The sequence below is a fragment of the Juglans microcarpa x Juglans regia genome, chromosome 7D (genome assembly GCF_004785595.1).
Source record: "Juglans microcarpa x Juglans regia isolate MS1-56 chromosome 7D, Jm3101_v1.0, whole genome shotgun sequence".
Taxonomy (NCBI): domain Eukaryota; kingdom Viridiplantae; phylum Streptophyta; class Magnoliopsida; order Fagales; family Juglandaceae; genus Juglans; species Juglans microcarpa x Juglans regia.
This window is the reverse complement of record NC_054606.1, coordinates 3,688,513-3,715,970: the sequence shown is the minus strand read 5'-3', so window position 1 is coordinate 3,715,970 and position 27,458 is coordinate 3,688,513. Positions and strand designations below refer to the sequence as shown.

The 27,458-nt window shown below is 34.2% G+C and overlaps 2 protein-coding genes and 2 pseudogenes across 4 annotated transcripts; 3 read left to right on the top strand and 1 right to left on the bottom strand.

Annotated features, from left to right (window-relative positions):
- The first annotated feature begins 323 nt into the window (after nt 1-323).
- LOC121238666 (basic leucine zipper 61) lies at nt 324-5,685 on the top strand. Of its 3 annotated transcripts, none has more exons than XM_041135638.1 (5): nt 324-596; nt 1,431-2,108; nt 3,245-3,320; nt 3,865-3,991; nt 5,278-5,685. In XM_041135638.1, the coding sequence occupies exons 2-5, from the start codon at nt 1,555-1,557 to the stop codon at nt 5,442-5,444; spliced, it is 924 nt and encodes a 307-aa protein (XP_040991572.1). In that variant the 5' UTR covers nt 324-596; nt 1,431-1,554; the 3' UTR covers nt 5,445-5,685. The 3 variants fall into 3 exon arrangements, with proteins under 3 accessions (XP_040991572.1, XP_040991571.1, XP_040991570.1); XM_041135637.1 differs by having other exon boundaries at nt 1,420-2,108; XM_041135636.1 differs by having other exon boundaries at nt 1,402-2,108.
- Nucleotides 5,686-17,839: 12,154 nt separating this feature from the next.
- On the top strand, nt 17,840-22,290 carry LOC121238663 (annotated as a pseudogene).
- Nucleotides 22,291-23,124: 834 nt separating this feature from the next.
- Nucleotides 23,125-27,448, bottom strand: LOC121238674 (vacuolar protein sorting-associated protein 60.2). The gene is made up of 7 exons (XM_041135653.1): nt 27,212-27,448; nt 25,934-26,085; nt 25,371-25,464; nt 24,446-24,517; nt 24,242-24,353; nt 23,589-23,746; nt 23,125-23,319 (listed from the first exon to the last, which is right to left on the bottom strand). Exons 1-7 carry the CDS (start codon nt 27,278-27,280, stop codon nt 23,266-23,268), a joined length of 711 nt encoding a protein of 236 aa, XP_040991587.1. The 5' UTR covers nt 27,281-27,448; the 3' UTR covers nt 23,125-23,265.
- Nucleotides 23,906-23,994, top strand: LOC121240114 (annotated as a pseudogene).
- Nucleotides 27,449-27,458: the final 10 nt, after the last annotated feature.

The window sequence follows — 27,458 nt, the reverse complement described above, 5'->3', positions numbered from 1 at the left end:
TAAAATTTGAAAGTTGAATAAAATATTATTTTTAATATTATTATTATTTAAAAATTTAAAAAAATTAAATTATTTATTATATTTTAATATAATAATAAGATAAGATGAGATGAAATTGTTTCTATATATAAGTGAAACGTTAAGTGGAGTGATCAAAAGAGAATTCTAGCAAATTTCAGAGGCTTTCTATACTTCCTTGTTTGGTTCTCTATTCATATGGAAAAAAAGAGATTAAATGAATTAGAATATTAGGAGAAAAGATTATGAACTGCATAATGTACATTACTTTACTTTAATTATTGTCAGTACTTTTACGACGGAATGTGAAGCGGACAAGTGCTAAAAACTTGAACCAAACCCAATGCCAACCCACCACTATCCGTACACTTACATCCTTCCGTAACCCAGCAAGTGGGAGCGTCTCTGTACATGATACTCTCACACAGAGAGAGAGAGAGAGAGAGAGAGAGAGAGAGGCAGGCCCAGGATTCATTTTCCCAAGGATCAGTGGTGCACGTTTATTGTCCTCCACCTACTCCCTCATTCTCATATCTCTCCCTCTTTGTAAAACTGAAGAAATAAAGAGGAAAGGAAAGGTAAGCCAAAGTTCCTCGGAAGAACATAAAGACTCCGAAACAGTGGATTTGAGAATCTGTTGCTTCCTTTTCTTCGTTTAAAGAGTTGATTTGGTTGTGGGTTTTTGGTTTGGAGCTTCTTGGTCTGGATTTCATACTGCAGAGTTCCTCTTAAAGTTTTCCTTGTCCCTCTAAAATTTGGATCTTTTGTGCGTGTGCGTGTGCGTGTTTTTTCTTTTTTTTTTTTCCCCTTCCGTTTAGTCTCTGGTGGATTTGATTCTCATTGAATAGTGTAACTGTTGCATTGATTTTAAAGTTAAATTATCTATCCTTAATTTTTCTATTACATGTTCAATGTGGCTTCTCTCCCCTGTACTATGGTATCACGATACACTTTTTTCTTTGCAGAATTTATGAAGTATATCTTAAACTTATGTTTGATTGCTAATAAAGTGAATCAAAGAGAAAGAATAGAGAGTTTGGAGTGTTCATGAGAGGTTTGATCGTGGAACAAAGGAAAACCAATGGCCAAAGAATTAAAGAATGAAAAGAGAAAATTTTTGAACATGTTTTTAATTGCCAACAACAGGAAAAGAGGGGGAAAAAAAAAGGAAAGAGGGGGGATAAGAAACTTCAAGTGGGTACTCTGATTGAAAATTCGGTAGAACATTTTTTGTACGTTTAATCTTGCGGAAAAGTTTATTGTTTTTTTAAGGTTATTTTTAAGGTTATTCTATAAACATTTTTTCCCTTCAGTTTATTGGTTCTGTCCCTTTTGTTTTGTTTTTGTTTCTCCAAATTCATGATCTTTTTTCTTCTTGTAAAGTTTTCAAGTTAAGGTTAGATTGGTGGCAGAAACATGGGATTAAGCTCATAGGGGGAGGAAAATGTTGTCTCCTGTTTTGTCATAAAAGAGACAGAAAGAAGCTTAATCATGGTAAATAATTAGTAGCCGACGTGCACCCTGTGAATCTTCACTATGTCAAGGCAAGCTCACCTCCCTCCACGCTGCCCAATTCAAAAGAAACCCATTGCTGGTCCACTTCATGACTCTGTCTTTCAACCCTTGCACATCACTGAATCATACTCGCTGCACCATAAGTCTTCCTCCCAAAGCTCCATCCTAGAAGAGCAGCCAGCATGGCTTGATGACTTGTTAAGTGAGGCAGACTCAAACTCCAAAGGAATGTCACATCGCCGATCAGTTAGCGACTCTATTGCACTATTGGATGCTCTTGCAGACGCATTTCCAAGTCTGACCCCTAGTAAAGATGCTGGGAACTCGGTTGTTAATGAGACTTGTAATGGTTTGGAGTCAGCTTGTACCTATGGTCCTAATTCCCCTCGGCGAAAAAGCAATTTAACCTCTGTAGAGAATGCCTTAGTTTCAGCATTGTCAGAATATGATTCCCAGGATTCTATGCATTATGTAGATGGGAATCTTCACATTTCTGCAAGTGCTCACTCTGATTTGAAAGGAGATGATTATCATTCAATTGTCGGGCTGAACACACAGAAAAAGGATTCAAAACGGTTAGAACTTGAACCCACTTGTTGAATTCCATCATAGGCATGTCTTAAGCATATATTCTTCAAAATTCACAAGGAAGTGGTTTACTATATTTGGTTTAATTAGTATGTTATTGTCATGGGCAAATTTGTGTTAATAGAATTGTTTGTTGTGTATGTGCACGTCATTGTGATGATCTGGACATTTCTGGTAGTTGTAGTTATTTTCAACATGTTGCTTATATTAACTTGCTTAAATTCTGTTGAAATGCATGGTGTGCAGCCAACGGATAACCTTCCTGCACCTTTTTTGTCTCTCCAATTGTAAACCAAATAAACAAAAAACAAAGTTAAATGGTCCAAATGCTAAGAGAATAATGCTATGAAAGATTCTAAGGCCTTCACGTGTCTCCATGATCAAATATGTCCTTTCTTATAATAACTCAGGTGCCAGTGCTCTAAATTGGGAATAGAGTTTCTAGGGAAAAAAGAACAAAAGTTGCACTCTCGGGTGCCAAATACATTTGACAAAGTTATCTGAAGTTGGGGAAAAATGGCTCGAATAGGCTATAATTTTGTTTTATTAAAAAAAAAAAAAATCACCTATACGATGATATAGAGACATACTGATGTTTTCTTAAACAATGTTAATTAGGCAAGTTTGTACATGTTTATTTATTGTGTATTTGCAGGGGTGATGCCTTGCTGTGGTTGTACTGTTCATATATATATGCGCATCTGACACTGTAATTTTATTTACTATATCCCTATAATGGTTTTGATCTTCAATTACTAGCACGGCAGCATCAAAATGCCCTGCCGGGATGAACTTTGTTCTTTTCCTTGGGGAAAGTTTCTACGGATGTATTTATGAAATATCCGGGATTTTGGAATGTTGATTTAGGGACGAAATCATTCCTACCAAATATGTATATTTTGGGAGTTTCTATACTGCCAGTGTAAACATGTGCTACTGTCACATTATATTATGTGCCTGACTATATACAGATAAATTTCTACAACAGTTCCCATATACTTGGATTACAAAATCCAAGAATCTTGACATTCAAACTAAGATATCGTTATATATGAGCCTATGGCCATTCATTTGCTAATGTATTAGTGCTCCTTTTTAAATTTCGTTGGATGACATCTTACAGGCACTCTGGGCAGCGTTCAAGGGTTCGTAAACTCCAGTATATTGCTGAACTGGAAAGAACTGTAGATGTTTTGCAGGTAATCATTGGGACAAAAATATGAGATGATATTGAACTATCTGCTGCTTCATCAAGATATGATCGGATCTTTCTTTGTTGGGGGTAGCATGGAAAAGGTTCTCTCATTATTAAAAAAATCAATGATATATGTAACCAAGCTTACCTGAACCTCTCTGGTAAATTATGCCACACTGGATAATATCTATGTTGGGTCTTTTAGCCAAAAGTCGCAAAAAGTATATATCTCTATACGTATTCCCCACAGACACCTCTTTCACAGTTGTTATTATGTTGCCCTCGCTCATCAATATTTGATTATTCTGCATTCTAAAGCTTTGCACATGTCCACAAATTTTCATTGTGAATCTTGTGGCATTATTGCTCTGTGACATTTCAACCAATTGACTACATGGGATTGATCCATTTTTTTCTGTTATTAATTATGCTTCCCATGCATCATGTACGTCATGCTTAGTATATATTTTCCTGTTCTGTATCCTTTTTGATGAATTCTGTCTTCATGGAAGCTATTGGAAGTTAATATGTTTTGCCTCATTGTCCAGACTTTAAAATCAGATTTGGGAGTCAGAGTTGCTGCTCTTCTTCAGCAGCGTGCTGCTCTGTCCATGGAAAACTACAAATTAAAGCAGCAGGTGGCCAGATTGCGGCAAGACAAATTAATCATGGAACGTAAGTTGTTATATCTTTTCACTCATTCCTAAGGGCAAGTCGGAAACTAAAGGATGGCCTAAAAAAAACCCAATATAATTTGAACCTTTATTATTTTAAATGATAATGAGAGTGTATCCGACCTTTCAGCTTAAGCTTTAGTCCTACAAAACCAATATCATAGGCTCATAGCTGCATCATTTATGTGATAAAGGAATAACTAAATTAATCATTCACAATACTCTTAAAATTTAATTTTACAGAATTAGCAAAGGTTTCCAAAACATCTCAAAAAATCTGATCTCAAGTGAGGATGATAGGTTATAAGACGCATGAACTTGTTCATGACTGATGAATGTTTTCTTGAAAAAGAAAGTTGACTAAATGTACACTGTCATTAAGTTGAAAGTGGGTTTGACAGAGTCTGCAGTCTAAGAAGTATGAATTGGTTCGTGGTGGTGCTTTTGGACTTCCTGGTTCGAAGTTTGGTAGAATGATATTGTATTAGAATCTTTTTAGCTTCTTATTTTTGTAAATATATATGTATATATACATATATCTTGTGTTATATCTCTTTTGAAAGGGTTTCAAAATGTTTTTTAGGTGCGGTCATCATTAGTTCCAATCAACTCTTGTGGAAAAAATGTGTTTCTATAGAACAACGTTAAGAACTTCATTAGCTTTGATCTTTAACAGTACATAATCTAGCAAGAAGCAATTATTTTTATGCAACGAGAGAATTTTATTGGACAAAATTGTTGCTTGCATTCAAATTATTCAGAAAAATATACTGGAGTTAGATGGAAAGTCATTAGTTTTGTATCACTTCTACTCTGAAATCTCATTTGCTCTAATTTTGTTCCCAAGGCATGGTTTTTGATGATGGGTTTAAATGGGTCACATGGCTTGTTGGAATAGGGTTTTGTTAGGCATTGGGGTAATATGGCTTGGAAGATGATATCACTTAAACAGCATGAGAAACTATCAGTTTTGCTACCTCCAGGATTTTCGATTTCATTTGCTATTTATAAGCTTGGATTTCATCTCAACACCTGCCAATAGTGGTCAAGGTTTTATTTATTTTTTTGATACATTTGGGGAGGGGGGGTTTCGAACCCAAGACCTCCATTTTGGAGGCTGGGAGTTTATGCCAACCAGGCCAAAGGCCTTTGGCCAAGTTGATGTCACTTTGTCATTGAGCATCTAATATATTTCTTAGTTGACTAAAATTATGGGATGCATCTTTGTAATGATATTGTCTGTGTTTCTTTTTTTTTTGAATGGTATGCCAATCTCTATTGTTACAGGTCAATATCAGTCTCTGAAGAAAGAACTGGAGAGAGTTAAAATTGGTTTTGCAAAATCTCCAAATAGCAAGGTCAGCTCATATTTTGGGTCCAGTCCTGCTGCTGAGGGATCTAGATCAGAGGCTGCGTGGCAGATGTTAGATATGGGAAAACTTAACATTAGTTGAATCTAAAAATACTGAATCATGACTTTTATATTTGTGCACTCTGAAAGATATTGCCCTTTGCTTCATCCCCAACATGTTCGAAGCGGATCCATCCAAAGCTACAACATGTTCTTTTTAGAGCCATTTCTTTCAGTCTCACTCCGAAACTGTAGTCTTCAGATGACATGTAGTACTTGATGTTCTGGCAAGCAACTAATCTTTATCATGTAAGTGGAAAGTAAGACGATCTTTTATAGATTTATCTTTGGACTCGTACAAAGCTAGAGAATACATTGGAGCGTTCAAGGAATCTCGTAATGCCGGGATGTTTTACATTTTCTCGGTCTTCATGACTAAAATCATCCTTCTGAGAGGCGTCTTCCTTGAATGCTCAGGGCATCATTGTGCCATCAATAACAGGGTTTGAAAGTCTTGTACCATAATCTGTTCCCAATTATTATTTTCTTGTTCGGCAACAAGAATTTAAGGCTTAACTTTTATAAAACTTTTTATCATATCTTATCTAATTATAATTATTATAATTTTTTTAAATTTTTATACAAAATAAAATAAACAATTTAATATTTTCAAATTTTTAAATAAAAATTATATTCTAATAATATTTTATTTAATTTTAAATTTTTATCTCAATGCATGAAAATAAATAGAGCATTGATTGAACCTGTACACATTTCTTTCATTGATTAACTACGTGGTTATTCTTTTACTTACTGATACAAAACCCAGGTTTAGTGAACTCTGGTTTCACCAGAAAACTTCCACATGCATGTACAGTTGCTTCCCCAGCAGAAAAGATGTAAGAGCCAGATAGTTGGGACAAAGATCTTTCTCCACTTCAAAATCTATCCATTTAGTTTAAAGCAAACAATGTTTTGCAAGGTAGTTGAAAAGAAAAAGATGAGTAATTGGTAGATAATCCCTTTAAAAATATGATACTGACACATTTGAATTCAGAAATGAATTAAATAAAATATTATTAAAATATTTTTTTAATATTATTATTATTTTAAAATTTAAAAAAATTAAATTATTTATTATATTTTATATAAAAATTTAAAAAAATTATAATAATAAAATAAAATAATTTAAAATAAGTTAACGTGAATTTCCAATTCAAACCGAATCTTAAAACTTTTTATTTTACCACATAATGTCATGTTATTTAAATCATATATAATTGTTACATATTGCGTCATCCACTTTCCATTAAAGAGCATTTTGCGCACGGGGAAACAAAAATGCTGAATGCAACCGGCCAGTACAACCGATATGTAATCGCCACATCAGATAAATAAAACGTGTGTTTCATTCTCAATTTTCTGCACAACTGGGAGATGAAAGCAAATTTACTTTGTTCTTCCTTCGGTAAGCTTTCTTCCAAATTTTTTCTAAGTTTTTTCCTCAAGCTTCCTTCCCGTAAGCAAATTCTAAGTTTCTTCCTTCCGTAAGCTTTTTTCTAAGTTTTTTCCTTAACTTCCTGTCCGTAAGCTTTTCGTAAGCAAATTCTAAGTTTTTTTTTTTCCTTCTGTAAGCTTTCTTCTTTCTTCCGTTCATCCCTTCTCCCTAACCCTAAGTCCCCATTTCGATTATTCAGTCCCCATTGATGTAATTGCCTCTAAAATTCATAAATTTAGAGCTGGTTCTATTGAAGCTATTGCAAAAGAATTCGTCGAAGTGGTGTATCGAGCTTGTTGGAATTCCTGATTTGTTGGGATTCTAGCTCTGACCATAGTGCAATCATCTCTCTTTAACAAACGTTTGGTCGCTTCATTTAGACATTAAAAAAGCATTATTTTTCACAGCCTTGGCCCTTGGGTTTTTGCAACTAAAAAATAGGTAATTGCACATATGTTCTAGATCACAGATTATGCAGAAGCCAAGCTAGTTGTTGTGCTCTTGGCTATTGCAAGAAGTATAGAGAAGAAAGCAGAGCGCGAGCAGGTTTATCTTTTTCCTTTTCAACGAAATGCGTTTGGGCATTTTTCTTCTCAAATGGCTTCTCCCTTTCCGTCGAAAAGCCCTCACGGAACCAGGTTGCAAAGTTTCTTCTTGAAATGCCCAACAAAAAAATTTTCTTCTTCCTTCCGCTAATGTTATGTTTCTTCTGCTTCTTCCTTTTAGTGCAAAATGCGAAATGCGATGGCTTCTCAAATGCGAAAGGTTCCTTCAGCTTTCTTCTGCTTCTTCTCAGTTTTCTTCTGAGCTTTTCAAATGTGAAATGCAAAATATCAAACTCCGAGTTTCAATGTTCTCTTTTTATTTTTCTATTTTTAATTTTCTGTCATATGACATCAGCCGGTTACACTGCGGTTGCACACGCCGGTTGTATGTAGCAGCACCGACGGGGAAAACATGCTTGGAAAAAAAAGTCATGTGAACAGTGCATCATTATTGACATGTCAGTTGATCCATGGAAAACAGTGATATTTTGTATGGCAATGAAAAGGTGGTAGCGTGTAACCGAAGCATCCGGTTAAATTGCGAGTCGCGACACGGCTGCTGAAACTCTTGCCCCTTCGATAAAAAATAAAAAATAAAAAAAAGTTAATTACTTTTATCTTTAAATTTTTATTTAATTCACAATATATTTTCGAAATTAATAATTACATCAAAATAGATTCTCAAACTTTTAAAACTTTTCAATCTCCCATTCTATCTATCAGTAGCGTCAAATCTAACAAAAATTTACTGTAAAGACATTATTTTTATTTAATTTATTATCATTGATCATATAAAATATAAAATAATATATGCTATCAATTAATAATAAATCATTAATTATTAACTATATATAAAATTATTTTATACATAAGTTGCAAGCAAATATAAATAATTTATGTACACAATGAAATTATTTGATATTCATTGACCATATATAAACTAATAAAAAAAATTTATTTAATAATTTATGATTTATTATTAATTAATAACATATATTATTTTATATTTTATATGGTCAATGATAAATTACATCTTTGCAGTGAATGTTATACATATGAGCAGCACGTGTAGTGAATTTCCGTTAGATTTAGTGTTGCTGGTAGACAAAATGGTGTATTGGAAAGTTTTGAAAGTTTGAGAGTCCACTTTGATGTAATTATTATTTTCGGAGATACATGATGAATTGAGTGAAAGTTCAAGAGGGCAAAGTATAATTAATCAAAAAAAAAAAAAAAAAAAGAACAAAGTGCTTTTATTTGTGATGATATATCCGCAAGGGACTTGCTAGATACAAGTGGTTTGGCACACTCGCATACAAACACTCGCATAAATTTTTTATTATAAAAAAAATAAAAGAAAATATTTTTTTAGAGAAGAATAAGGTCATTTATCTCACGAAAATCATTTTTGTCTTTAATTCGCATTGTTTTATTAAACGAATGTCTTACATTTAACATTGGTGCGCGGTTTGGTGGGTGAAATCTCTTGTGAGAAGACTTATCCTATCCGCAAAGGAAAATGATAAGGTTACTACTCTCATACTACTTATTTACTAATTTTTTTATTTTTTTTTTTAAAAAATTATTTTACTTAATGATTAAGGAAGTGACTATTAATAAAATTATATATTTTTTTAATTTTTTCTTAATAATTAAATATGTTAAAAAAATACTTAAAAGAAAATTATAAAAAAATAAATACACTATAAGTAATAAATAGATAGTAAAAAGAGGTAGTAATCCTACCACTACTCATATGCAAATGAGTTGCAAATGAAATGTCGTGATCCTCTCAACTGAACATAATTACAAAATATTGTGTAGTCAATAGTTCCCATGTATAGGAGAGACACACAATTGTAATTTAGTTGAGTAATGTTATATACAATTGTGGAGCATGCAAGCGATATGCAGTCGTTTTGAAAAAGAATGAAATCTACTATTAAAAAATTAGTTTATTTTCATGTAAATTTTATATTTATTTACTTTTTTAAAAATAATTATACAATACTTACATATTCATAATTACAACTATCATATCTCAATTTAGTTTGTAAAACTTTAAATGTTAACACGTAAAGAGATTAGATAAAAATAATTACAAAAATAGATGTAGGTTCATGTGATTATCTTACGTATGCCCCCATGAACTTTTGGATCTCCTCTCCCATGTGGGCCGCTCATCTGGCCTTTTTCTCTGCCCGTGTGTCTTCCTTCAAAGCTGGTAAGCATGCTTTCATTCAGTACCTTATATTTACTCTTATTTTCATTTTACTATTTTTTTAGGCAGTAGTAACACGATTTGTCTGGAGTTATTCCTGATTTTTGTGTGTTATTTGAACACTGATTTTCTGAATTGATATGGAAATCCGTGTCTGGCAGTGCATTATTTTTGGATTTTTTTTAATATTATGATCAATAAAATTTATGTGGTTTGTGATTTATTGGGGTTAAGTGTTTGGAAAATTAAACAACTAGGATTTTTTCTTAAAAATAATTTTCTACCTACCGTTCTTTGAGTTCAGGGCGGTAATCGATAAATCATTTGAATATATATTTTCATAGGCTGCCTTTTTCATATTTTTGTGCTTTCTGAATTGCATTTAAATGTGTCATGTTTAACTATGAAATTCTTGACCTCAATGCAAGGAGAAACAAGATGTCAATTTTTAATATGAGCAGACATGCTTCAATTGGTAGAAAATGCAGCCTAGAAGAGGGAGAATGATGTATTCTTGTGCGAGTATGAAGCTCAAAAACAAGAAGTTAAACTAATAGAGAGAGAGATTGAGCTTCACAAGCAAGAGGGCGAACTTCAATATCGAATCGTAGAGAATATATGTGCACATATATTATTGTGTCTATATTGAGTCTTTATCTATTGTAAAGACCCAATACATAAACCATACACTAACAGATTATACAAAGTTCATCCCCTTTCATTCAAAACAAACAAATCCCTTTCCATTCACAACAAATAATCATATACACAAATTTATCTTCGAGACTTTTTTCTTCCCACAACATGCCAAATATTCACAACCAAACATAGGGGTACAAACTCTCCAACAACCAAAAAATTTAATAATGGTATCAACTCTTACGGAACTACACAACCAAAACATTGGTACAAACTCTCCAACCAAAAAAATACTCCAAGACCAGTATTGCTACACATCCTCCATGTAATGACACAACAAGCTTGAATTCATGTCTTTAGTTATATATGATCAGTACCAGCACATCACTGTAAACAATACAATATAATCATCAATTAATAACACAATATAATAGCACACCAAGGAGATTAATATTATAACTAGATTTTTTAGATCTAAATAAAGAACAAATAGTTGGCTTTTGTTATGATTCATGTTAAATAGTAAGAGAAGAAATCCAAGGGATTAATATTATAACCAGATTTTTTAGATTTATCTAATTTTTCAATTTGTCATGTTATTCTAATTTTTATCTTTAAAGAGCAGTAATTTAAGGATATTTAAAAATATTCTTTTATTTTATATATTTTTTTAAAGATGACTAGAATTCCAATCTAATTAGGTCCAAATTAAGTAATTTTACTTCTTCCTTTGTGAATCATATATGCATATTCTCCATAATTGTACAAATTCGCAAGTATATTTATGCTTGCATATTTAAAAGCTACAGTACTTCACCGACTGATGTTACTATATATAAATGTGTATGGATTAAACCTAAGACTATGATCTTTGTATTATAATTAAAATCATATTTTGTAATTAGAATTTTGACAACCTCATACCTCCTAATTGCTCGATGGTATTGGTTGTGTGACAAAATTACATTGGGTTCTAACAACAAAATTGTCCACAGTAGCAACCCCTGCAGATTTCAAGCCCGCATGCAATTATTCTTCGTCATTGAATATTTTCCTACATGTTTAAATTATAGGACAAAAACATAAACAACAATTACAAAGGTGGCATCTCATACTAATCCAATAAACATAATATTAATACAAAAAACTATTAATCCAAAAACATACTACATGTTTCTTCTTTCTTTTCGTGACAACATTCTCCAAAACCCCTACCTTTATCTTCATTGGGGGTCTCCCTTTCCCCCTAATAACGTGGGGCTTTAATACTTTCTTACCCTTTTCCGGGACCATGTTCTTTCTCAACTTCGTTAAACTGTCATCGGCTGTTAAGCTTGTACATTGTAACTCAAACTCATCTAACAACTGCAGAAACGCAATGACATGCTCATCACTGTGGGATACACGCGTAAAAAATTTCAAACATCTCTTAACCACAAGCTCATACCTTCGTGCACCCGCATTGTTCTGCATGTCATTATAACTACTTTTGACTAGTGTATATCTTCTCTTTATGTCTTTTCGCCATCGATCCAAGACATACTTGTCTGACAACACATTAATATTTTTCGTTCTACAAACTTTAAATGCATACCTACAAATAACCCCATTCATCTCAAACAAAGCACATGTGCATTTAATGTTGCATTCATCTTCATTATAATAAACTAAGTAATACATCTTTTTTACATAGTCATCCATGGAAATTTTATCTAAAACATCGAAGGTGGAAATGCAAACATGCGTTCAGACCAGTATGCAATTACAAGAAATCATCTCCAACACCTCTCTTTGGATCTCCTTAAACTTAGCATTTGTATACAACGCTTGAAACTGCTTTTCAATGTGGAATGGTGATACACATGGTATTGTTTGGTTGCAGGAATTGAAATTAGCAATCGCTTCGACCTCCACCTTCTTCCTCAGAGTATTGTCAAATTGATCAACAAATTCATTCAACGTCGTACTAGAATGCACAAACCTGTCGAAAAAAATATTCATGCTTTCAAATCGCTGTTAGTGCTCATATTTGTCCAAAATACACCCTTCAAATATATTGGTACCCATAACTCCCTCTCGTTATACAACCCTTGCAACCATGTCATACTTCCGAAGTAGTTTCGCCCACTTGTCCTCAAATTCCGTGCAACTCTGTGAATCATATAAAGCACTTTGAATGACAGTCTTCAACCCTGCGTTGAATTAGGAGTGGGATCCCAATTTCTTTGGCAATTTTCTCATGATATGCTAGAGACAATATCTATACCGACTGTCTGGGAATACAAAGGTATTTGGATGGTTTTGGGAGCCCGTCCATTCATGCATTTTAGCCATGCTTAGAACAACTAGACAAAAGTATCTGTCTCTTCGCTTGAAATCAAGTTACCCCCTAATAATATGGACTGCCCATGATAGTTTACACCAACAAAGAGAGCGAAAGACATATCGTACATATTTGTTAAATACGTTGTATATTTTTGAAGTACTCATATGCCGCTCGATTTCGTGCGTCAGTGTAACACCCGAACCCAACCAAGCACTATTTTTATCTATTTATTTATTTTTAGTTCTTTTATTTTATTATATTTTCTTCACATGTTTATTTTTTGATTTTAAACACCGGATTTAATTTTGTTTTCTTTTCTTTTCATTTTTATTTTTCTTTTTCCCCCTAGGTCTGCCTCTCATCCACGGCATGCTTATACACGCAATCGTTCACGGCATGCATGCACACACACGTCTCTCTCATCTCTCTAGGGTTTTACCTCACTTATATATAGATGCAATGTTTTTCTCATGCAATGAGAAACTACCCAAACACTGCTGCCGCTTGAAACTCCTCCCCACACAAACAGCAACTGCAACGTTGCATGCCCTCCCACTGTCCAACTTCAGTGCGTCCTCTCACCCGCTTGAAGACCAGCCGTAGCGCAGCATCCCACCCACTGCCTCGATCAAACCTAGCCCGAAACACACGAACCACCGTGCCCACTGCCCAGACCACGCGAACGTAAGCCTCAACCACCGCACTGTCTTAGCCTGCATCCTTGAACGTTTGCAGCAAACTCCTCCGCACCGCCACCTCCATCTCCACGTAAAATTGAAGTAACCCGTGCACATTGCGTCTCCACGGATCGCAGCTCCACCTCGCCGTGCATCACCTCCACTTGACCATCACTGGAAGTCTAGCTCCTCCGCCGTACACCGCTACACCACCACCAAAGTACCGAGAACAACCATCTGCGGAGTGATCCAAAATTCTCCTGTTTTAGTCACCGAAAACAGAGCATCACAGCCCAGTGCCATTGTCGTTCATCGCCACCACACACGGTGCCAGCGCCTCCACACCGTTGCCACCGGCACAGATAACTCCGACGGTCACTCCACGCCACTCCTTTTCCACCGCGTCCCTTTCGGTAAGCCACTGACAGCACCTCCGTGTCACTCTCTCGGCTTACTCTTGTCGTTCATTATTTTTCCTCATTCGTTGGTCTTTCTCTCTCGTCCAGTGCTCCGCCATGATCACCGCCGTCTGCCTGGCCCCTCGCTACGTCGCACGCTGCCGCGTGATTTTCTCTGTGAGTAAGCCCTGCCGTGCATGTTCTGTAGATTTACGTAGGTTTTTTTTAGTTTTCAAAGAATTAATTGAAATTACCATAATACCTTCTAAAACAGGATATATTAATTAGCTTTTAATTTATATAATGTAATAGTACACTCTTATACTTAGGATTTCATAAAATCACTTAAGTATTTTTCAACATGTTATTAAGTAAAGATTTATTTTAAGAGTAAATAATATTGGAGTAATGTTATTTTTATACTTTAGATATGATTTAGTCTATTTAAAAATAGTTGTGTTTACTTTAAAATATTTTAGGATAATTATATTATCTAGTATTAAACTTTATAGTTTGTTTTCAATAATAAATAGATCAAACTTTTAAATGTGTTAATCATAGTTATTAAAGCAACAGTGACGATTTTAGAAAGTGATTATTTGAATTTTAGCTTTTGAGGATTTTAATAGGCTATTTTAGAAGTTTAGGATTAAATATCGAAATGTGTGATTAATTGGAAATTTATGAGAATTACGTGATTATTTTATAGGTGACGATTAATTATTGTTCGACATTTTGAGGAAAATACCGAAAAAGTTAAAAAGTCCAGGTAAGCAGGGTTCCTATGCTAGACTTTATATTTAAAATAAAATGAGCTGAGGTTATTTTTGGAAAATATACATATTTGATTATGAAAAGAAATTTAAACTACCTCAGTTATTTGTTCTGCATCACTCATGAAATTCTGTTTAAGAATAAATTACTTTCTGCCATGACTAGTGTAGACATGAGGTTATTTTTTTACACTTTATTTCTAATTTATACAAAAAGAGCGAATATAAAAATTTATGCATAAATATTGTAAATATAGTTTGGATCTGTTTGATTACGAAGATAATATGATTTTGTTCAGGTACTCTATTTGGATAAGATGTGATTTTTGAAAGCCTTTGGCATAACTATTTGATTCTGAATTTGATTATGTTTCCGTTCTGTTCAGTACGACCCTACCACGGGTTATAATAGTGGATACGGCCTAACCACGGGTAATAATAGTGGATACGGCCCAACCACGGGTTACAATAGTGGATACGGCCCAACCACGGGTTATAATAGTGGATACGGCTATGCCACGGGTTATAGTAGTGGTCTCTGTTTTGAGTGCACACCTTGGTGACAGAGTGATTTATGTTCTGCTTGGTTATCCGCAGATTGCACAACCCTACCACGGGGGTTATACATGGCTTCTGTTCTGATATGATGTTCTGATGATGATGATCATTTATGCTATGCCAAAAAGATATTTTTGAATGAAATTATTTCTAAATCTTCGCTCTGATATTTTGATAATATGTTTTGTTTCCGCACTCTGAGAATGAAAATGTTTTGTTATGCATTCTGATTTTCGTAAATTCTCATGTTTACACACTAGTATATGTCCTCTACTTACTGAGTTGTTGATAACTCACCCCTTATCTCCATATATTTTTCAGATAATTTTGATGGTTCATCTGGAGAACAAGAGTAGGAAGTTTTAGCAAGTTGTGATGATCGAAGTGGTATAATTGCCTGAGGGTACAAGTGCTTATTTGAGAGTCGTAGTTAGTAAACTGATTTTATTTTTCGAGTATTTTGATTTGATGAGATAAGGATAATTTCGCGTTTTGGAAAATTTTTAAGTTATGTTATTGAGATTCTATTTATTGTCTCCATGGGTGAACTTAGACATTTGGATTGATTAAATGAATTAGCATTGTTTCGGATTTTCTGGATTTTTAGTTGTGTTATTTAAGTTGATTTTAGATATTAAGAGTTAACTCTCCGGACCTCCGGGATCGGGGCGTTACAGTCAGCTCAGAATGTATTTCTGACTCTGCACTCGTCATCCACATCCATGACTGAAACAAAGCCATCACTTATCATACTCATTCGCTCAAAGTAGTCACTAAGTGTTTTGCCATCTCCTTTACCTAACCTTAAGTGTCTGGTTTTATTAATAAAATTATGAGCATCTTTCTCTTGAAATTCAAGATTCTCAAAACACTCATGGGATCTAAAAAATTGGGACTTATGTGGGTTGACAGTACTATGATTGTGAGCAATCTGAATCGTTGTCAAAACCCATGCCCCTTTCACCAATTTCGCATTTACGTTCGCCTTACAATTCGTTTTGGTTGTTTGTCGTAGCCTAGAGACATTATTGTGACTGGGATGGTAGGTGCCGACACGCGCACACCCAATGGTAAGATACTTTGCACTCCCATCTGCCTCTCTCTTCATCCTAAATGTCTTCACACCAAAACTCAACTATTTCGCATATCGTTTGTAATAGGCGAGAAGGTATTTCTTAGTGGGACTAGAGCCGGCTCTTCCATTAGGCAAGTTAGGCAATTGCCTAAGACCCTGGTGGAAGAAGGCCCAAAAAAAAAAATTAAGTAGAATTGTTTAAATAGAAAAAAATTATCTAATTAAAAAAAGTAATTGACTCAATAAGAATATCAAAAGTATCAAATAGATATTATGTCATTATTAGTTTTGAAAGAATCCCACATAATAATTATTTCAGGTACTCTCATTCTAAGAGTAGACTTATTTTTTGTCATTATTAATTTAATATATAATGTAAAAATTATAAATAGTAAAATCTAAATTTCGAGTGTTCATAAATTTTTTTTGTATAATCATTTGTAGAGGCAAGGGCCCACTTTTCCCAAATGTTTAGGTTATTTATATAACTTTATTGATAATAATGATTATAATTGCTTCTATGACTCATTTGGATACTAATAATATATCATGATATTTGTGAATAGTAATGAAATAGTTTGTGAATATTAATGAAATAGTTTAAGTTAAGATATTTTATTGAATTTTGAGAAATGAGAGAGAAAAAGTAAAATTTGAGAACATCTAAGAATAACTTAGAACAATTATGTTTCTAAGAACTCCAAGAGTCTAAAGTACGTCTTGTAAAACTAGATTTAATAAAATCCTCTCTAAATTGAAAGTTTTATAATAAAAATTAAGTCGGTTATTAATCAAAAAGATGATATAAAATTTTAATCAATAATTTTACTTTGCAAAACGATAAGAATTGTTTTTAAATAATAATATAATATAAAAATTAAAATTAAAATTAAAATATTTATTCTTTAAAAAAAATTAATATATTTTATTTTATTTTTAAAAAAAGGGTCTCAATCAAAATTTCACCCTAATTAGGTTTGAGTAGTGAGAATACTTGAGAAATATGAAGAATGTTTGTGAATGGTAGTGAAAAAATAATAACAGAATATTAAATAATAATAAAAAATAGATGAAAAGTAATGAATAATAGAAAAAGTAAATGAAAAATAATAATAAAATAAAAAATAATAGTAAAAGTGTTTGAACACTACTTGAGTTACTCTTATTGCCAACCTATTGAGTCGGCTCTGAGTGTGGGGTGGAGACGTGGGGTGCTGAAAATGTCAGGGAAAAAAAAGATGTTAGAAATTCGTGCGGTGTAGATAAAATGGAGAGGCGGCTGTGTAGCTTCTCTCTTTCTTACAATATTAAGAGCATTGGCATTGGCTTCATCAAAAGCCTGGTCAAATGTAAAATTTGATAAATTTCATCAAAATAGGGCTGCATTGAATTAGTCAAAGATATAAGTGTAAAACTTTGAGTTACAGTAAATGGATAGGTTTCTTCAAATTTGAAGGGCTACTATTCACTCATCAAATCTATTTTTTATTCACTTTTAATCTCTAAAAGTCTTTTTTATTCACTTTTAATTTTCAACCGTCTTGTAATAATAATGTAATAATCAAATTAAATTATTAATTAATATATGATTAATGTAATTATAAAATATGAAAAAAAATAAAAATATTTTTGTAAAAAAAATAATATTATATTATTATTTTGATGAATTCAATAGCTAATTTAACGTAAAGTTATGATTAAAAAAATTTTAGATTTATAAAAATTATATACTTTTCATTAAATTTTAAAAATAATTTTAATGAATCCAATGTCTTAAAAAGCAAGGTCGGTTTTAACGGAATTCAGCAGTGGAGCACAGAAGGTAAAGAGACAATGAGTTGTGGAACAGAGAAGGTGGTGTGTGTAACTGGAGGGTCCGGTTACATAGCGTCATGGCTGGTGAAGCTCTTGCTCCAACGCGGCTACTCTGTCAAAGCCTCAGTTCGTGACCCAAGTCAGTACTCCCAAGTCTCCTTTCACAGCTTTTGATTTTATTCGCAAATTACACTTTTTAAGTATCGTTCATAACCCCTTTTTTTGCTTAATACATGGGGACCCAGATTTGTTATTTCACTAATACGATGATTCATTGCTAAGCTCATGTAGTAAGCTTACTAATTTTTCATCCCGCTTTAACTGGTTGTGATAATCTTGTTTTGAGTTATTTAAATAAAATGATTATGTTTGAATTTAGCCATGAACTTTAAGAATTGTGTTGAAACCCTAGTCCTTTCTGGATCCAATATAACGATCTTGCTGATTGTTTGCGTTTAGGATGATCCCACTTAGTTAACTGGGTTCGATCATCTACTATTTTACATTCCTCCGAACTTCCTAGTAATCACTAGACGGAGTATATATAGATATATATCTTTTTTGAGATCGGAAACTTGAATGTTCACAGAGAAATCAGATTCTTGAATACTTCTCTAGGATCTCATAAACTTGGTACATTTTTTTTTTATAGTTAAAACTTGATACTTGAGAAGGAGAAGATGGAGTAAATTGGTGATGTTAAATTGATAAGGTTTAACTTGATACCTGAAACGATGCACCATAAACAGTTTGAATTTATATGCAGTCCGGATCACTTCAGGGGAATGGTATCTCAAAGAAAAATGGTAGCACCCATTAACTTCCAAACATCAGATTACCGTGAATAAAATCGACAGTTCACCTTTTTCTGTTCCCCTTGCTCTCTCTCTCTTTAGCTCTCTCACTGTCAAAACTCACTCCCTCTCTCTAACTGAAGAGGAATTGAAGGTGCTCTGCTGCAATTCTTCAAAATTAAAAAAAAAAAAAAAAAAAAAAAAAAAAAAAAAAAAAGGCAATTTTGAGTACAGATAGGACCTAAAACATCTGCAGTGGATTTAATTTGTGATAAAAGGCTACTTTGTGTTCTGCTTAGTCATCAGAAATGCCGGAACAAGGAAAGTGAAAATGATGTGAATTTCTGAAATTTATTTTCCTTAAATTGATTATATGACATTTTGAGCCAATTTAGCATGAAAATGATTTGATTTAGTGATTTATGGGTTCTGCTAGAAATGTGTGCCGCAGATGACCCAAAGAAGACAGAGCACTTACTTACGCTAGATGGAGCTAAGGAAAGACTTCATCTGTTCAAAGCAGACTTACTGGAAGAAGGATCTTTTGATTCTTTGGTTGATGGATGTGAGGGCGTTTTTCATACAGCTAGTCCTGTTTATATGGATCCCAGGGATCCACAGGTACATTTTGTTTCGTATTAATTGGATCAATGCAAAGTCATGTATGCCAAAGAATGAACAATTTTGTGTAATGCTCGGGTGTTTAGCAAAAGTGAATGAAACTCTCTTGTCCCCTTGTGGTTTAAAGTACATATGCTATTCATATCAAATTTCCATGATTTGCTTTTCTAAGTTTATTTTTTGATGGGTTTAGTTAGATGAGATTACCCTCTTCTTATTTCTCTTGTTTAAACTTTTGTTGATGTTCATTGGCTGCTGTTCTTATCTCCCATTGACATTATCATTATCTATGGATTTTCTCCACTGTTTACACGCAAGTCTTTGTTAGCATCACTTTGAACTGATCCAAAATTAAAAAGGAACAAAATACCATAATCTGTCCAGATACTATGCTAGAGTCTATATTTAAATTCACTAGTGCATATGTTTGTTTATATTTCTTTCAGGCAGAACTAATTGACCCAGCATTGAAGGGAACACTTAACGTTCTTAGATCATGTGCTAAAGTTTCATCTGTGAAAAGAGTTGTCCTAACATCCTCGATGGCAGCAGTAGCATTCAATGGAAAGCCTCTTGGTCCTGATGTAGTAATTGATGAGACATGGTTTTCAGATCCTGCTTTTTGTGAGAAATCAAAGGTGCAATATTCTGCTTTCATATTACATTCTACATACCTTTCATAAACCTCTTTTTATGAAATGGTTTTATCACGTTATTCTTTTCTTTTCTTTCTTTATTACCTTCTTTCTTTTGTTTCCTTTTCCCCCTTGATGGTTCACTTCTTTTTTACACTCTGGAAGTTTTGCAGGTGATCTCATTCATCTAATCCTTCATATTTCGTTCACATTTAACTCACATAAAATAAACTGCATTGCTGCAATTATATGATTTGTTCAAGTGTTACTGATAAGTCTGAAGAACAAATTATACACCATTATAAATGTATTTTAAGATTTATTTTTCTTTGTTGCTACTATGAATTTTAATTAAGTTTCTCCCTGACCTGGATATAAGCATTTGGTGTTGGCTAGGCCAGGATCTTAATTCAAATATCAAGATTTGGCTTGGCTTCCTGACGAGTTGATTGAGGGAAACAAGGATAATAGTATCATAGTGGTATATACTCTGCCCACATTACTTTTACACTACGTCTGTTAAACATATTTGTTTTCATCAGCTTTGGTACATGCTTTCAAAGACCCTAGCGGAGGAGGCTGCTTGGAAATTTGCGAAAGAAAATGGTATTGATATGGTGGCAATGAATCCAGGGTGGGTGATTGGCCCTCTCTTACAGCCAACTCTTAATACGAGTGTGTAGCCGGTTTTCAAACTTGTAAATGGTACTCTTCAGCCAGTGTGATTATTGTTTACTTTTAATTTGAATATTGACAAATATTTGCATTTATTAAAGAAATAAACTCTGTTGAAGGACCTGCTGAGGGTCCTTGTACCAGATGACATGTCCTCCCCATATAAACAACAAGTGGAAGGTGTCGGTTCAACCGGCTCAACCTATTGAAGTTGGGACCTCTTGCTGCGGAAACCTCAGAAAGAAAAATGATCGAACCCTTGCATATTGTTTTGCTTTCACTTTGTTTTTTTATAAAAAATATAGCACGTGACTAATATCCTAGGCAATTGAGTGGGAGCAGTAAAATGAATCTTTTAAATAGCAGGATGAGTGAATGTCATGTGCAAAACATTTTTGGCCACATTAGTTGTATGAATACTCCAATTATATTTCTTACTCAAGTCACTTCCAAGTCTGCAACTCTCAGGAACTGTTTACCAAATGAAAACAGGTTTTGATCTGTCAGAAGAACTATAATTTTGAAGAAAGGAGTGTGCTAGTGCTCCAATCCATGTTATTTCCTGAATTCTCAGTAGTCCAGTGTATAATCCTTATCATGTTATCATCCATTTATCCATCTATTTTCTCTTTTAAATGATTTCCATATGTCGGCCATAAAACGTTATTTCCATTTTTCATTAGAATTAGTGTATTGTGCTGTTTAAGGCTCTGTATTAGACTATATTGAAATAGGATCACTAGCAAAATCTTGTGGTGCTTCAGATGAAACTTCAAGGTAAAGACACCACAAAAACCTAACTTGCGCTCACCCCACAGCCTGGCCAGAAAATATGGGAGCTCAACTTCAAGTGGTGTTTCCTAATTCCCTCTTCTAAAAGATGCAATTGTGATGCAAGCAGTTGACAATTTTATCTTATGCAGGGCAGGACAGATTTCCAAATGTGACCTACAGATGGGTTGATGTTAGAGATGTTGCTACTGCACATATACTAGCCTTTGAGAATCCATCAGCCAGTGGAAGATATTGTTTAGTTGGAACGGTTATCCACTGTTCAGAGTCTGTTAAGATCTTGCGTGAACTATTCCCGGATATGAACCTTCCTGAAAAGTAAGCTAGATGTCCATACAAACATTACCTATACTAGCAGCATCAACTTGTCAAATTTTCATTCACACTGGTTTTGCTTTTGAAGATCTACTACTGTATACATTCATGCTTAAGAAACAAACAGGTGGATTATAATTTTCCAAGTATATTGATCACCTCAATGAAAAGATGCTCGGTTTGAATCGGGAACTGTAAATTGGATGGTCTCTTTTGTAGCCGAGTTAAAACACATCTGATTTTTGTTTCATACATTGCAGATGTGAAGATGAGAAGCCTTTTGAGCCAATCTACATGGTGTCCAAGGAGAGAGCAGAAAGTTTAGGCCTTAACTTTACTCCTGTGGAGGATACTTTTAGGGACACCGTTGAAAGCTTGAGGGGGAAGAACTTGAGTACCTGATATCGGCAACTCAGCCTCAGGCAAATAATTATAAATAAACTTTGCCTGGCCTTCAATTTTAATTATTGATGCTATTGTGTTGATTCACTTAAGTGGTGCTTCACAAACTTGTGTCCAAGTAGTGCCACGTATGAACATTAGCTTTCTATATAATATAATATATATATATATATGGGTTTTTAAATTAAAATACCCTATATAACAAAATTAGCCTACTATACAGTAAAAAGAAACTTAAATCAAGTTTGAATATTGAGATGAGATGAGTTGAGATGGTTTGTGAATAATAGTGAGATTATTAGTTAAAATTAGATGAGATGAGATGAGATAAGGTAAGATAATCATCTCACCTTTGTATCCAAATGGGCCTTAATCTTCTAAGTTAGTGGCTTAAGATTGTGTTTGAGTAGTGATGTATTCTCAAGTATTCTGTAAATAATAATAAAAAAATAATGATAGAATATTGAAAAGTAGGTGAAAAGTAATAATAAAATAATAAATAGTAATAAAGTATTCTCGTTACTCAAATTAGACCTTAATCTTCTCAGTTGTTTTGAGTTGGTTGTATGATATTTTGTATAGAAATTATATATATGGTATACAAATTTTTTGGCTTTGAAATGTTTTATTTAAAATCTTCAAATTGCTTTGGATGTATAAAAAGTTCTTTATTCATTTAATTCCATCTTCCATACCCCCAAAAAAAAAAAGATACCAATCTTTGTAAACACATTTTTTCTCTGCAACCTCATCAAGTAAAGAGGTTAATCTTATCTCTTTACTCTCTCATATTCATTTTTCTCTTTTATCTTCTTTTAAAATTCAGTGGCATTTATGAATCTTTAATTGCAGCATCAAAATATACGCAAGATGAAAAAAAGGGCAATATAATTGCTTTGTGACTTTAGCAATATCGCTTATCTATGTATTGAACACCCCGTTTCTTCTTCTTCTTTTCTTCTTTCTCTTTAAAAGATAAATTACTACGTGTTTATAATGAAAATCCATCCAATCCGCGGGAAAAGGCCACAAAAGATAAAGCACTATATCAATCAAAAGTTTCGGTTCTGCACAATGTTAACGGACGAGAGCTTGTTCTATCCAGCTTCTATCAAAAAAATAAATCTACACCCAACAGAGAGTCTCGGATAGACAGTAATAATTCCTAACCACGAATGGAGGCACGAGGGACAGCAGGTAAACCCAGTTCGTCATGAGCCTGTCAGAACAAAGGTTTGCAAGAAGAATTAATGAGATAGAATCCGTTTAACGTGCAACAAAAACAGTCAACTGTGAAAAGTTAGTTCTAGTTGCCCCCGTGAGTTTTCTTGATGGGAAGAAAATGGAAATTTGAAGACATACGAGTCTAGCTTTTCTGACGTATGTAGATGCAGTAATCAAGTGTTCAAGTGTCCAAGTGCCATCGAAAAATGTGGAGATTATTATTATTATTATTATTATTATTTTTTCATTTTCAGTGGATTTTACCTGGGCATTGGATCTGCCAGCTGGCACAGCTTGTCCAGAGGGTGCTGAAGGCAAGTTGAGCTCTGCATCCAAATCAGGTTCTTTATCGGGTTGAAGATAAGAGGGCACCCCATCAGCTTCAGTTTCCATTCCCATGTCCGCTTCCAAAGCATCAAGCTCTGCACCAAAAAAATTAGTTAGAATTGAATAGATACACAAAATACAGGGAAGTACTACGCCTGCTGATCTTCACCCTCCTCTCCTTTTCTCTTATATATAGGGAGCTTTTCCATAGAAAACACGGTGAGGAATAGCAATGTACCAATTGTCTCACTTTTGTCCCTTCGGGGACATCCGATAAAATTGGAACGATACAAAGAAGATTAGCATGGCCCCTGCACAATGTACCAATCGACTGCATATTGTTTCCATTGCAATATTGGTCAGACATGCTACTTAAGGCTACCAATGAATGATCAGAATACCTACGATCCGTCCCGTGGACACATTATTCAGAAAGCTTTCGACACTACCAGAATTTAGTACTTCCAAGTTCCAACAACTAATAATATAGTCAATGTGCAAATGGATATCAGAAAGTCTATAACATCCAAAAACAATCCTAAAGAATATTTCCCTCGATGTTTGGGCCATTAAATAGCATAAAAGCTTACCACCCATAAGGTCTTCCTCATCAATGTCATCCGGCACATTATAGCTTCTACCCAGGGTCTCTTGAATTTCATTACTCACATCCATTAGGTCCATCATCTCATCTTGCAAATTCTGTAGATTATAGGATCTGTTCAGCACCAGAAATTCACAAAGGCAGTAAATAGAAACTGAATAAGGAAAGAAGATATCATAAGATTACATACATCAATTTCTTGGATCTTCACTGTTTTCATCATTCCTTTCAACTCCTGGTTTGCAGATTTCAAAGCTGACATCTGGAGAGAAAGGAAAAAAGGACCAAATTGTAACAAAATACATAATTAACATTGCAATCTGGTTTCCAAACATGCCCTGGGGCATTTCTTATAATCTGAATGGATGAGGAAAGAGTATCAAAGTCTAGAGCTTAGATAACTCATATATTTTTGAAGAATCCCTCCCTAATGATAAATGGTTCTTCCCCTACCTCTCATGAGGTAGGCAGCAGGTTCCAATCAGGTTGCAGATTAAGCTCCGCCTGAACTGACTTGAACCTTGCCCCTTGGGGCGCTACCAAGAAAACAAATGTTTGAAGGTGAATATAACACAACCCCAGCACAACCAAACTGGACGCAGCATATACATTGAATCTTCTACTTCAACAAACGTAGCAAATTGATACTAGAAACCTAGTTTAAGTTGATTATTCTCTAAACCCATTTCATAAACAGAGAAGCTAAGAAACATTTTACATGCATCTAACAGTATAAATTGCACCACAGCATATATAGAACACATTCAATATCCAGTGTATCCCGTTCCATGGCAATGTGTTGCACTAGTATGGGCAATGGATCAAACATAGTTCAAAATTAACAGATAACGATCCTAACATCCAGTTGCCTTTTTTTAGGCAAAGGATGATGTGCAATTTTACCATTCACAAATCTTAAGCTCAAGTCAGCCTACGAAACACTAAAGTTTTAAGTACATTCTCAAAAAGCCATTCAAATGCATAACATACTTCCTACTGAACAATCACCCATAACCAGTGGTTCAGTCAAGCCCAACAGATGGCTATAATAAAAGGGTTTGTTAAGGTCAATTTGTATAATAAAAAGAAAAGAATGAAAGCTCCTTAGAACATACAGTTTGCTGAGCATCTTTAATTCCCTCGGCAGCAAAGGCAACTTGATCAAGATTGAATGTCTGATTGTACAGCATATCCCGTTGTCCTTCATACCTGTCCACAAACTTAGTCGATTGGATAAACTATGGAGGTAAATACAGGGTAGTAGCCCAGTGTGTAGTATCCACATAGTATTCATACTCAACCAAGTAAATTACTTTTATACCAAAACGATCTGTCTTCACCCTGACTATATCAAGACCGACTTTACCCGTTCATAAATTAATCAAAACCATAAGGACTGACTTTTTTATGAAATAATGTCTTTAACCAATAAGATATTCTAATACGAACTCTGCAAGAAGTGGCAAGCTTTAGAATTGAAGAGGGTACCACACACTGCAATTAATATCAGTAAAAGACACAAAAAGAGAGGATGAAAAAAGAAATTGGTAAGTATTCTGCCACTCTATTACATATATCTTTCTTGAGGAACTGTTGCATATAAATAATAGCACACATAATGCTATCTCTACCAATAAAACTGCAATAAAGAGGTAATAACATCAGAAGAGGCACCAACATTCGCTTTTGCTTGAGAACCCTCATGGCTCGAGCTTTAATAGCTTCTTGAGCAGGACCAGGTCTTGTTTTTTTAATCTGTTCTTTGTATCTACTAAGTTCAGCATCAAGCTTTTTGATCTTTTCATCCACTGTTTCACCCCTTTTACTGATCTGTGAAAGAATGAGATTTAGGCATTAGTCCAAGTGACACACCCACTTAGAAAGACCAGAAAGATTGATATCTATGAAGGAAATAACCAGTCAAGAAATTTCCAGCAAACATAATCCGAAGCAAGCAATAAAGTTAAGCATATAAATAAACCTCCCAGCAGCCAAACAGGTGTTTGGAAAATAAAAGTACTACCACCATAATATGAATTTCTTACAGAATATCTAAAACATGTACTATTTTTTCTCGAAGTGCGTTGACACCGTCACACCAACTTGCCATACTGTAAGGTGACCACCATATTACCATTATCAATCTTGAAGACATAAATAGCAAGAGAAGGGAAACGGGCTTTAAAATTAGCCATCTTTGAATACTTAAACTATTTAACCTTCCCATAAATTTCCACTACACAGTCGTGATTTGTTAGCACCCATAAGTTTAACTCAATTTGAGCATGCATCCTACTGCAGGAAGAAACCAGATCCACTAAAGACGACAAAACAACCTGACTACCAATTCCGTTAATACAAAACTTGTGCAGTTACCCAATCATTAGCAGTTTCATACCACATTCGCCAAAAACGCCCTTTACGTAAACTCAGAAGTAGGAATATTATCACCCCGCAACAATATATTAGTAATGCATCGGCAAGCTTGAGTAATAAAGTGTTTTGAAATCAGAAACAAGTTCCAAGACTAGTCCTTACACCGATCCAGCACTCGAGAATACATCGAAAAATGAAAGGATTAAAAAAGTACAAAAAATCGTATATTCGGTAGCTGAAATCACAAGGAAAAGCCAATGCAGCATATAAATCAAGTCTTATCATGCTCCCCAGTTTTAACTCCCCCTCTCCCCGGGGAAAAAATAGACGAAAAGGAAAAACTCAACAAGAAAAACCCTGGAAAAGAAATAACAAATCAGAACCCGGAGTTTCTTTACCCTAATTTCCGACCATTACTCCGTAACCAAACGGGAATGAGATCGATAATTAAACAAATAAAAGCACAAAGCTTGTCCAGTTAACCATGATAATAATAATAATAATAATAAACAACAAAGAACACATAGTGTGTGTGTGTGTGTGTGAGAGAGAGAGAGAGAGAGAGAGAGAGAGTAGGAACCCTATCGGTGGCGTCATTAATGGAAGGAGGGGGCTCTTTATCTTTCTTGACGCCGAAGATCTTCTTCATCTTCGTCAAATCTTCTTCTACTACAATGCAAAAACCAGAGGGATGGATGGAGGATTTTTGTTGACAAAAACGGAGGAACCGATTGTTAGGCAACGTTGAAAGGTGGTTCTGGAACTTGATTGGTTTGGAGACCGGAGAGAGAGAGAGAGAGTGCTGCAAGTGGTTGACAGCTTGGACT

Excerpts from the sequence above, each read along its gene's own strand:
- LOC121238666 (XM_041135638.1), top strand. The coding sequence starts at position 1,555 with ATGTCAAGGCAAGCTCACCTCCCTCCACGCTGCCCAATTCAAAAGAAA. Across the intron at positions 2,109-3,244 it reads CAGAAAAAGGATTCAAAACG|GCACTCTGGGCAGCGTTCAA; the intron begins GTTAGAACTTGA and ends GACATCTTACAG. Across the intron at positions 3,321-3,864 it reads GAACTGTAGATGTTTTGCAG|ACTTTAAAATCAGATTTGGG; the intron begins GTAATCATTGGG and ends CTCATTGTCCAG.
- LOC121238674 (XM_041135653.1), bottom strand. The coding sequence starts at position 27,280 with ATGAAGAAGATCTTCGGCGTCAAGAAAGATAAAGAGCCCCCTCCTTCC. Across the intron at positions 25,465-25,933 it reads GTTCTCAAGCAAAAGCGAAT|GTATGAAGGACAACGGGATA; the intron begins GTTGGTGCCTCT and ends GTTTGTGGACAG. Across the intron at positions 23,747-24,241 it reads TGAGGAAGACCTTATGGGTG|AGCTTGATGCTTTGGAAGCG; the intron begins GTAAGCTTTTAT and ends TTTTTGGTGCAG.